Genomic DNA, 12,915 nt, shown 5'->3' with positions numbered 1-12,915 from the left:
TTTTTGTAACCAGGGAACGGAAATAAAGCCACGTTGTGTAACATCTCTGCCCTTTCGTATGATGTGAGACTTGTTGAAAGGGTCACAAGACGCTAATTTGCCGAGCAGCGTGGGTGCAGGTGGTCTTCACGAGAGAATGAGCAAGCGCTCCACTGCTTGTAATATTGTGATGGTGTCATGCTGACAGGAGCTGTCCTCTCTCATTTCCTCTATGCAGACATCACACCAACCCGGTGGGCACCGAGTGGCGCTGGAAAATGGACCCGGCCGAGAAGATCCTTCAGGAGGCGGTGGAGAACCACAGGAGTATGATTCGTCAGTTCAGAGGTAGGGCCTCTCTGGAGCATCAGCATCTGTTACCTTCATATATATATGTAAATGAGTACTTTAAGGCATGTACTATCAGAAGAAACATTTAATCAGTAATGTGTGCTTCGCATTGTATCAGACAAATGCACACAATGTCTTAAAATGCAGGTTTGTTTACAGCAAATGCAATATTTTTGTGCTTTTGTAGATACTAAATTTAGGATAAAGATTTATAGTTTTTCATTTTAATTTCTTTAAAGTGCTTTTTCCGGGAGTTGAACATGATCCTTGGGATCTATCAGTTGAGCAACTTTGTTTTTATGTATTCTTTGAACCAAGGATTTTAAAACTTTTAATTCTCCTTGAACACAAATATAATTGTATTTTTTTCATACAGAACATTCGCGAGAGTTGTTGATAGGCCTTTAGATTGTACAAAAATAGCTTTTTTTTATGTGTCTGGTGGTGTAAAAATATAGCAAATTCCTGTATCTAAATCCTTTTCTCTGAGTCAAGTTTCCATATGGAACATTTTCAAAACATTGTCTGACAACACTGTTGACTTTTCAACACTCTGAAAACCCTCTCGGTCTCGGACGTTGTCTGACAGACACCGGGGGTATATTTAGCCGTCACTACAGTTTGCAGGCGACAGTAAGAGGACAGGCTCGAAGTACATTTCCTCTTTCTCTAATTTATTCATTTGCGCCCTGTCATTTTCTTTGCCGGCTCATGCATCAGATTTGTGATGGAGCCGTCAGATTTAAGCAGCTTTAGAGAGACTGGTTTTGTGATCTGATCAGATTGACGGACTGAGATGGAACGGTGTTCTCGGCTGTGACTTTAAGGATTGAGAGTAACATTTCATAGTTTTAATTTGCCTGTGTTGTTGTTTATGAAGACGAAGACGTTTTATTTATATAGTGCCTTTCCATAGCTCAGGGTCGCTTCACATAGTGCTATACAATACATTTGCGCATCCACATTCACAGTACAAACACCCACCTAAGGCAATATAAAGCCACATTATCCAATATACATATTGAAAAGATACAATTTTAGCTGAGTCTTGAAGGTAAAAATTATATCTCAGACATGTAAGGTGGTACTAACTAAACTAAACCAAACCAGCCTCAGGTGCCTGCAGATTGTTTCTGATTGTTTCTGAAGAAGAATGTTACTTGACTAGACTTGTCTCTCCAAAGTTTAGAATTAAGGCTGCGATAACAAGTGATAATAAGCTCTACCGCTAGATGCCAATGTCCCATACGGTTTCTTCATATGCAACAAAGATACACGGAACTTTCAACAAATTGTTTATTTAATACAATTATTTTATAATGAAATAATTGTAATTAATATTAACATAAATTAAATATGTAATTAGTTATATTATAAGACATCAGCCAGACGATAAACAAACCCAGAAGGGAAGCCCAGGCGCAAGTCCTAAATACGCAGACACACGTGTATAATTAAAAAGAAAATGATATATTAAGGCATTTTAAATATGTACATATTATATAAATTATATATAAATGAGAAAATGTATACACGTTAATATTTCTAAAAATACAGCTAACACAATAATACACATCATTTTGGAACCAAACTCTTCATATATACTGTACATGTATGTGTGTGTATTGATATACAAAATCGTTGTATACTAGAAAAATGTTTGAATACGATTAGTAAGTAAATAATAATTTGACAGTCCTAGTTGCCATATACCTCCCTTCATATTGATTTCACCTTAATCATTTTTTGGTCCAAATGGCACATAATTGGTTCAGTAAATGTATTGCTAAGTCTGCAAAATGCATAAATGTAATGTGAATCAAAAAGGTTTGCAAAGCCAATAAAATATTTCCTGAAGTCCTCAATGCTTAAACTTATTACACTCAACATGTCTTTCCAGGCTATTGTAATGTTGTAAGCCAGTCAGATTGAAATGGGCGATTCTAGTGTCTGCTAGATTTATGTGTAATAAAGACGTGACATAAAATTCTGTCATTAGAATCTAATTCCAGTAAACCTCTTTCCTTTCCAAATGTGCCTGTAGGGACGTTACACATTCCTGTCTTTCATTCATGATCTAACCGATCAGGTGACGTCAACTTATAATGAGTTGTGAAGTCAGCGGCAGAATTTAGAGATCTGAGGGCTTTTGAGGAGATTTGCATCTGGCATTTCTTGACGGCAGGCATCATGGTTGAGAGGGCCAGAACCATTGAGAGAGTCGTGTCAACAGAAGTTCAACATTTTCCCGTGTCACGTGATTCACGGAGTCTTCAGATAGTTCCAGAAAGTTATGTTTTCTCTTTAAGTGCTTTATTTCTTTCTTTTTTTATTCATTAAATGACTTGCCTCTTTAAATGGGTTAAAAGTTCATCACAATCAGTCTGTTTGGCCGCAGCTCCATGTATTAATAGGAACTTCCAGGAACTATTGAGATGCTCCGTGAACCGGCATTGCTGTGAAATAACTGTTCCATTGGAGTCAACAGGGTTGACGCAACTCTCTCTCAATGGCTCTGGAGAGGGCCAGGTGGCTTTTTGAAGAAACCGAGTTCATGACCTTAAGGCTGGAACTGAATCGAGGGATTTTGAAACGGTTTATCATCAGCCTACAACAGTCTGAAAAAAACATCAGATGTCTGGTGTAGATTGAGAGGGAGTTTTCTTATGATAACGGCTGGAAATGACATAGGGTGGGGTGGCGCAAACCCAAAGTCAATTATTTTAATCAGGCAAGAATTATTGCTTCTGCTGTTCAGACTCAAGACTGTATTTGGTCTTCTGCCTTCTAAGTCAAACTTTAGTATTTTGGGATGTACGTGTCTTAAAGGCGGGCTGTCCGATTTCTCTTAGCCGTTGTTGATATTCAAATCAACAAAACAGACACACCCCTACCCCCATATTTCGCTTTCGTCTTCGCTCTGCTCGTCTAATGTCTGTCCTGTGCACCTTACTGCTGATTGGCTACAAGGTTGTTTGGATACTCTGCCCGACTTTTTCTAAACAAGCGTAATTCGTAAATCGGACACCCCGCCTTTAATAGTCTAAAATAAATGGTCTTGACAAATGGACACAATCAGACATTTTGTTAATGACAGTGTTAATGCATCTGAAAAAGAGCAATTGAGTTTTTTATAAAGACTGTGCCAGATGTGTGTGTTTATGTGCCCGTGTCCGCAAAGTGCTCACAGTCACAGCATCATCTCTGGCTCGGTGGCACAGTTGACATTTAACGGTGACATCATTTCTGTGTGTAGCAGTGCCAAGCCATGCCGACCCAGGGCTAAGTAAACAAACACACTAACAACTGAACATACGTAGCAGTTGAAAGACCAGGAGGCACGCTGTGCCGAGGGTACAGAGCACAAGAATCTGATCCAGAGTTTATAGAGACACCCATGCTGTTATTTTTTTCCATGTAACTCAAAATATACTTTTTCGACTACCTATTTTCGTCCTGCTTCTTTCTTTTATGGTGAGGCGGGGCCAAGTTCTGATCCCTTGTCAGTCACATGTTGATATGAGTCTAGAAAGAAAGAGTGGTCTTGATACTGTTGTTTGATCTTTGATACCATGTTATAACTACTAACCATTTGTTATGTTTGATCACATGACAGGGGTTCCAGGCGTGCGTCCCGAGCGTTTTGATGAAGGGCTCACCGTAAAGCACTGTGCTCTGTCTCTGGTGGGTGAACCCATCATGTATCCTGAGATCAACACCTTTCTCCGACTCTTACACCATCAGCATATATCCAGCTTCCTGGTGACCAATGCCCAGTTTCCAGAGGAGATCAGGTGAGTCACAGCATCCCGATCAATTCTGAACCAACTTAACTGATGAGATTGTGAAACAAAGGACTGTTTAGTGTTTTGAGACATTCAGAGTAGCAGGGTAACCCCCAAAATTTTTTTTTGTATTCCTGCTTTGTTTATTGTTCATTCTGGAAATTTTAACACCAAACTTAAATATACCGAACCTAATACACAAAACCTAAATGCTCAGTTTTTATGATGTATATTTTGATTGAACATAACCATGTTGTGTGCTGGGATAAAAGATGTTTTGTTTAAACTACTTAACATAGTTCGAATTCATTACATACACAAAGATGCGTTTGTTATTTTGTGTTATTATGGAGTCCTATATCGCCGTTTTGGGTTTGTTCAGATGTATTTGGCCCATGTTTGGTCCATCTTGCTTGCCTGAACCCAGTTCGCATTAATCCAGTGTGAATCCAAGTGTGAATACACCCTAAACTTAACTAAACTCTTAAACTAAAAGCAAGTACTGAATTGATTAAAATGTTTACAAGCAACCAACCCAGTCAAATCTTAGCATTAACAAAGAGCCAAACGCTGAAATCTGATTGGCCGCCGTCTTATGTTCCCACATTAATGATGACCCTGAAAGATTGAGCTCTGCTTAATCAGCCGCTGCACTCTGTTTTTGTATTTGTTTGTTCTCAGTCTATCTGCACTAGTTAAAACTGCAGAACATCCTCCGGCTTGAAGTTCTTCCTCAGTCTTTGAAGTCTCACAAGGGCTGTAACCGCACTGATAAGAACCATAATCAGGCGCTGAATTGCAAATTGCAGCTCTTTCACTCCCAGCTCCTCCTCTTCTGCTGCCTTTTGCTGAATTCAACTTTGAGAGCAGCCAAAAAAAACATCTCTCTCTGCTCCCAGCTTAATGCAAAACACATCCTTGCCTCATTCACTTGAGCGTCATGCACTGACTCCTCTCACAGAGCCAGTCGGTTTCTCCAGGTGAGGAGACGCCATCTCGTGCACTTGCTGTTGTGTCGAGGATTTCGGGACTCGGCTGCACAACACCCCTCCTCTCAAAAATGTTTCTTCATGCCGCATAATAATGAAAGCTTGGACCTGCAGTCTCGCTCATATCAATATGCTCATGTTTTACTGTTTTCATTTCAGAGACAAATTGGTGCCCACAGAGACACAACCCCCCCCCCCGAAAATATCCAATTATGCAGACACTTTTTTTTATATTTAGTTTGCTGTGTTGTTGCTTGGCATCCAATGAGTAAACAATGCTTGTTATATAATTGCTTTCTATACAGTATATTTAAAGATATTGTGCTTTGTGAGTGGATCAAGTGTTTTTAATAAAATCAAGCCTGGTAGCACACTTAAATCACCCAGCCAGACGTGCTATTCTGTAATGTGAATATTTTCAGACTTTTGGGTTGTTTGAAGGATTTTGATTCTTCATGCGCCTGCTGCCCCACAAGCCCCAATGATTTGATCACTTTGATGCCTTCCCTTCATACTGCACAACGGGCGGCAGGGTTCACATTGCAAATCCTGACAACTTAGTACAACTGGCTTCACCAGATGCATGATGGGGCTTTAGAGGTCGGCCATCTATTAGAACGACACATACAGAATTGTGAACTGTTAAAATTGTATTCTTTTGGATGCCTGTTGTTTTATTGTTCATGGTTGTAAATATATTTCTATTCAAGATTTGTCCACTCTGTTGTCTTCTTAATAGAATAGTTAACAAAATAAAAGACCCTCACGTGTGCAAGTAAAAATGAATGGTTTCTTGTTTATTTGTAGGAATCTGGTGCCCGTGACACAGCTTTACGTCAGCGTTGATGCCAGTACCAAAGACAGTCTGAAGAAAATTGACCGTCCTCTCTTCAAAGACTTCTGGCAGCGCTTCCAGGACAGTCTGAAAGCTCTCGGTGAAAAGGTCAGTCCTCTCTCACAAGTCTAGATAAAACGGGGATCTTTTGAATTGATTCGAGTTACTCAGTTCGTCATAACACAATGAAAAACACATGTAGATGGGAACATTTTTACGTTTTTAGAGACAGAAATGACACATTTTTGTACAGTGTCCAGTTGATAGGCCTTGCTTCAGTTATCAGTACATTTCTAGTTTATTGACTTTATATCCCAAAAACCCCCCCTGGTTTTTGCTGGTGGGTCAGCTGGTTTTGCCGCATCAATAACTAAGTCCAGCTTGACCAATTTAAAAGCAAAAAACCTGCCCATCCTTAATGGAGAATAAGATTGTGCTGTTTATTGTGAATGATTCTCTGCAGTCGCTCATGTCATCAATTTTTCAGTATTTGACAAGGGCAGTTCTGTTGGGAAGCGTGTAAAACACAAGTTGTTGGGTTTTGTAATAGCTGAGAGCTGTTTTCCCCTTTGCACTCATTGTTTTCTATCATTCATATCAGACCTTTATAAATCTCTCTGATATTGCTATCGATTATTTTAATTACAATCTGTAAAAGACATGACCCTGAAGCTCCACCATTGATTTAACCTTAATCAAGAGCTTTAGATTTGTGCAACTAATGCGGGTGAAACAGTTCACGTTGTCGCTGTTTTTAAATGAAAGCTGCGAGATGCTCTTCAGATGTTAGACTGCGTCGAGGCCAAGCTCTGTAAAAATGCCAGAGCGAAGAAGCGAGAGCGTAGGTGCTGTCCGTCAATGGCTCTTACACAACGTAAGGCATGCTGAGATGACAAAAGCGTTTGTTTCGCGGAGGCCTTGGCATTACAGTTTAATGATTCTAAGTGCCATCATTCAGAGATGATTCATAGCGCCCGGGTGCTAAACTTCGGTAATGACTTTCCCGAATGTGCCACCGAACAGACCGATCTCTCTATGTGTGCGCGTCTGTGCATATGTGCGTACGTGAGTCATGAGGAAGAAGACACGAGAATACGTTTTTCTTTGTTTATGAATAAGTCAAGGTCACCTGCGTGTCTGCTGCTTATTGTCTGAAAAAATTCAAAGACGCATGAAGGGGTGCAGGTTGGTTTTCAGGCTTTGGTCATCTGATATATATTCAGCCCTAAATTATCACCAGTTGCATTCTGATTGGTCGGCTACTATGCTGATGGAAAGTCCTTTGAAGTCATCACACTAGTATCACACTCAGTCATAGAAAACCAAGTCCTGTCTACTTGATTGACAAAACACGATTGGCTCTTTTTCTGGAAGGCCGGACTTCCATCGCTCCCATGATGCACATGGTTTTATAACGGCTGTCAGTTTAATTTTGTGATGTATTAGTAATGCAATAAAATATTTTTACGAATGTTCTGTCTCACGGCCGGTTCGCCTTCATTATTTAAACTTCTTGTCTGTTTTTTTATCTTAAATTTGTCTATGCCATTATCAGCTTAACTTATTTAGACACCGTTTATTATTTTCTCTATCTTAAATGTACTGTTTTGGAAGGAAAGGGAAAATAGATTGTCGTTTTAGAGCAAGAACAAGTAAGCATTTAAATGCCTACGCTTCACGGTACGAGAGCCTTTTATTGTATATGATTGTGTGCAATGGCCACATAATGTACATCACAGATGACATTTTCCAAACTACATAAATTGCATAGTGTATAGTAGCAGGGGACATCTTCATTTTTTCATGACTGTATGCATCTCAGAGTAGGTAGCGAGAGTAAATTATTATTGCACATTGCTTTAAACAAATTCATATAGCCATGGCAGTCTACCAGAAGGTATAAAGTGCGCCTGGATGTTGTAAATTCTGATCTAAGACCATTGGACAATGGTACTTATTTCAGGAATTGACCTCAAGAACTTTAACATACATACAAAATTTCCTTTCAGCATTAAGTATTACGCTAGTGACGACCATCAGAGAATTAATGTCCCCTATATTTAAAATTCATGTAATGTTTTCTCACTCTGTTCCAATTTACACGTTATGGAATCTTTTGGAATGCAAATGTAGGGTTTTTATCGACAGTATTAAAAAAGGTAAATATTTATTTTATGGTGACTTTAAACGTGTGTAAACACTCTTTTTCTTTTGTTCAGTCTTTTGTTTTTTTTAAACAACGGACGATGGTTCTCCCAAAAATTGTATTATATTATATAATATTTCTTATAGGTTATTATTTATAGAAAAGTTTGCCGTTTCTGTATCAATATTTGCTAGTGAGAAAATCGAATCGCACTTTGAATATCTAACTTCTATGTACATGTGTGGGGGGGTGTCTTTGGTTTTTAACCTTCACCTCAGCACTGACATTCAAATAAGATCTTTAGTAAATATTGATTATGATTATGTGATTTGGCCGGCTCATATATCATTTTTCAAGGTTTTATCCACCGTTTGCGAATATTGGAGGCTGTTTTGAAGTGTTTTTGTATTATTTCTGATGTTTGGTGATATCCATAAGTTATAACATCGGGGAAATAAGTCACTAAATTTGAGTAAAATCATCCCGTGCGAATGGGTCACATGAAATACTGATGTGGGGAGGTCATTTATAGGTCTACTGCAGTATAAAACAATAAACAAGACCATTTCATCACACCTTTAAGACCTTTCACAGAGCTGAAAATACCACACGTATTGGTGAATAGAGGGCATGCGAAAAGTCACAGCATGTTTTAGAACTTTGTGCTGCCATTCTGTTGGATTTTCATCCGGCCCCCGCTGAGGGTCTAAAACAAACCCTCTCCTCTGGCTTCCACTATACTAGGAGGTCACAGGAACCTATTTTTTATTTATACTTTCTATACTTTATACTATTTTTTTATCTATTTCTATAAGGAACACAAATTGTAAGTTATGAGTGTTTTTTCGTTGTCGTGGAATTGTCTGCTCTTTTAGTTTTTCCTGGAGTACAAGTGACAATAACCACAATAACATAAAATCATAACATATATGATTTTACTACAGACTTGCAGAAGGGATGGACCAATGGTACACAGCAGTGGGCAGAGCTACCATCACAACACCACAGGAAAAGAAATCTAAAATCTGAATCCGCTTTTAAACATGATGCTCTCCTAAATACCATCACCTACTGCCCCGTCACTTCAATTAGACATCGCTCCAGTTCATAGTTACACATGTGTTTGTGAGCACACCTGGGATGGCCAGATCCATCTGAATCCTCCCCAGCTGTTGGACTTTTTGCTTCCTTTCAAATTCACTAATTAACATGGATCAGGCACATGTGCTGACATCTGTCCTCAGCCACCAGACAGTCGTGCAAAGACACACAGCCTATAGAGACGGACACAGTTATTTTAAGGAATGTGGCCGTCCCTCGAGCGTTTGATTGATGGGTAGAACGGGCATGGGAGGGATGAGTATCTATTATCATAGTGTTGTGTGAGGTCTTCCTCACCTCAAGGCACTCGATGTGTGATGATTCTATGAGTAATGATTTGGGATGGAGCTGTACATGCTTTAAGACCCCAGGGTAGATGCCGGAGGCTAAAGTTTGGAGAAACTTGCTTATTAAAAAGTCCTCTCTTTCTCTTTTCTCAGTGTTCACCTTGACTCTCGTAGCTAGTGATATAATTAAGCATCATCAGGAAAATTACGTTGACGCAATGGCTGGAAATGAAAGGTCGCACTAAATTCTGAACAAGTTTCTGTCGCTTTTCTTTTGGCAATAGCTCTGTTGTGGAAAATTAATTGTGGTTATATTATGGTTTCATCTGATGAACTACGCGCCTGGCCCGAAGTAGAATTAACAATTTATTTATATTTCATTTGTTTTAATATTAATTTGTTTTCATATTAAAGGCATATTTACTGTATTATATTAAAACTACTCAACGGTTAATAATGCCGAAAGTGTAGTGAACACTATTTCTGGCAGGTTGTTTACCACTTGTGTCACTACAGTTAAGCTAGTTTAACTAAGTTACTAAAGTGAGACTATTTAAATTTGTGGTTATGGTTGCTATGGTTTTAATATATGTATAAATACATATTAATGTATATAAAACTAGTACCCATTGTTAAACCATGGATATTTTTCATAAGGGTATCGGCAGCAATATATTCATTGATGTAATTGAAATTTTATTTGCATTCAATTAAATTACATATTTTAAAATGTATCACCCCAGTATATCTGAAATAATCAGTACATCAATTTATTTAATAATCTTATTTATAAATAATAACAGGGTATATATATCACTATTTTGCCTATATTGTTATTCTACTACATTTTTAGTTGTTGTCTCAACGTGTTTTCTGTACAGCTGGTTTGTAAAAATAAAAAAAATTGAAAAAGGCACTTTAAAAATAATCTTGACTTGATGAATGCTTTTGTTTGTTTGGACAATTATTAGCATTTTTCATCAAACATACATTCATTAATCCAACCTTCTCTTAAGCTATTGTATGTTATGGCCCTTATTGGTCATCTTATGAATTTCCAGTGTATAAACCATGCTTATTATTTTTATTATTATTGATTATTAAGATTAGAAATGTCATGTTCCTGAAGTAAAACGTGTTGTAAAATAAAAAATTTGTGACATTACTCTGACTGAACTCACAAAACTGACCACAGATACTAGCGATGAACTGTCTGACAGGTAGAGGATATATTTCATCTGGAGGGTGATAGGTGTACAAAATAAAAAACAAAGGTGTTGGAAAAATTAAAGGGAAAGGAGCGGCTGTAATGACTTCAGGGTCGACCAGCCCTCGAGCATAACAGCTCCAATAAAAAAACCATCTAACTTGCCCGACTACCACCAAACTTCATTAAACTTCAGTTTCAACCAACGGCTGCCTGCTGTATTTCTTTTCCTCATTAAATATTTTACTCACAAATCCATCAGATTAAGAATTGAAATTAATTTTGAATTAATGTGGTTAAATTGGCTGTACTGCTTGTTTGACATCCATTTCACAACTTCTCTTTGTGTTTTCCTCTCCAGCAACAGCGGACCGTGTACAGACTGACTCTGGTCAAGGCCTGGAATGTAGATGAGCTCAAAGCCTACGCTGATCTCATTGCCCTCGGCCAGCCAGACTTCATTGAGGTCAAGGTATGCCTCCCGCCTGCGTAAACCTGTGGACCCTCACGGGTTTAGTTGGTGAAGTTTTCTTCATTTTCTCCTGATCCTTTTGCAGTAAACCACGTTTAAAGTAATAGTCAGGCTCATTAAATTCAATCTGTGTTGTAATGGATTTGCTTAGTGGATCCTGGACGGATTGATTGTTTTCTCAGATAAGATTAACTTACTTAAATGTGTGTGGGTGTGTGGGTGTATGTGTGTGTGTGTGTGTGTGGGTGTGTGGGTGTATGTGTGTGTGTGGGTGTGTGGGTGTGTTTGCAATTATGAGGAGTTACTGAATGAAGTGTTGAAACAATGGTGGTTGTTTTTACAATTTACTCTTCAGGATGTCTGTTAACATGAATGCACGTCTCATTACGAGTCAACTGCCAGTCATGTGATCTATGAGCACCTGGCCCGTAGGGAGTCTGCCTCAGCGCATTCACATTCAAAGCAGAGCCACTCCAAAGTAAAGCCGGCTTCAACTATGACATCCTGTTACCTAGCAACAATAATCGCCCTCTTTGATAGACCGCAGAAGGCGAGGATTTACGCCTTCTTCTGTGGGATAAAATAAAGGCCATGAGAAGTGACAGAAAAAATCACAGAATTTACAGAGGGCTGTCTGAAACTCTAAACCGCTTTCAAAAGTTCTAACAGTTTGTCACCTCTGGACAAAATTCAGCAGCCCTTAGTATTTGTGTCCACATCACTTCCGAGCGAGAGATTTAAGGAATTTGTTCAAGCCGTTTCCCTAATGGTGTTCTTTTTAATGATTGATCTTCCTGAATGTGCCATCAGTCATCCAAAAAGAAGGTTTGGTTTTTATGTTTTGCGTATTGCAGATGACCCACTGCAAACTTTGACATTTGTTGACTCCAGAAATCAGATAAGAAGTGATTATGTTTTTATCACAGCAAATAAAACGCTTTTCTCATTTCATTAAAGAAACATACAGATGCATTAGTAGTCCTCAATTGTGAGGTTGTACGATAAAGTTTTAATGCTAGCCATGTTTCCATCATTTCACTTTCTTTGCCCTAGAAGAAGGATTTGAAAGAAGCAAAGCTTTTGGGTGAACTGTTCCTCTAACATTTATTTATTTAACTTTTATCCAAAGCGAGCAATTAACATACGGAGATGGTGGTCTAGTGGGTTAAACCACTGAACTGGTAAATCAAAAGGTTGCTGGTTCGATCCCAGCAGCCACCACCAGTGTGTCCTTGAGCAAGACACTTTACTCCATGTTGCTCCAGGGGGTTTGTCCCTGTAATAAGTGCACTGTAAGTCGCTTTGGATAAAGGCGTCTGCCAAATGACTAAATGTGCCTGTAAACATACAGGCACAGAAAACTGTAAGGGACCATTTCAAAATGAATTTCAGCTTTTCTGAATGTACTATTTATATTTATGTGTTTAAGTAGAAGGAATCATTTCATAATTTTTGAATAATTTGCGCTTCATTATGTGAACGGCTAACAATACTTCTCCCAAATTCAAATAAAAATATTGTTTTCATTTGCATTTATTTGCAGAAAATGAAAACTGGAGAATCATGGAAGATAACAGAAACGGTCCTATTCAGACCTCAAATACTGCAAAGAAAAACAAGTTCATGTTCACTTTTAAGCAATGCAAGAGTAATTTTACGTGTGTATGTAAAATATATTTTTATTGGATAACCTCGATTTTTTTTTTTATCACAGCTTTCTTGTGTCTTCTCATGCTGTCAGTCTTACACACAGAACATCTCGA

At 38.4% G+C, this 12,915-nt stretch overlaps 1 protein-coding gene across 1 annotated transcript in view; it reads left to right on the top strand.

Moving 5' to 3' along the window:
- Positions 1–12,915, top strand: part of tyw1 (tRNA-yW synthesizing protein 1 homolog (S. cerevisiae)) — a 47,407-nt gene that overhangs the window by 23,336 nt on the left and 11,156 nt on the right. Inside the window, exons 11-14 of the mRNA XM_056756615.1 lie at positions 218–327; positions 3,947–4,124; positions 5,912–6,047; positions 11,042–11,152. Coding sequence (XP_056612593.1) covers positions 218–327; positions 3,947–4,124; positions 5,912–6,047; positions 11,042–11,152 — 535 coding nt within the window. The remainder of the gene's footprint in view (positions 1–217; positions 328–3,946; positions 4,125–5,911; positions 6,048–11,041; positions 11,153–12,915) is intronic.

The sequence above is a fragment of the Triplophysa dalaica genome, chromosome 9, assembly GCF_015846415.1.
Source record: "Triplophysa dalaica isolate WHDGS20190420 chromosome 9, ASM1584641v1, whole genome shotgun sequence".
Lineage (NCBI taxonomy): Eukaryota > Metazoa > Chordata > Actinopteri > Cypriniformes > Nemacheilidae > Triplophysa > Triplophysa dalaica.
Note: the sequence above shows the minus strand (reverse complement) of the source record. Positions and strands in the feature narration are given on the sequence as shown.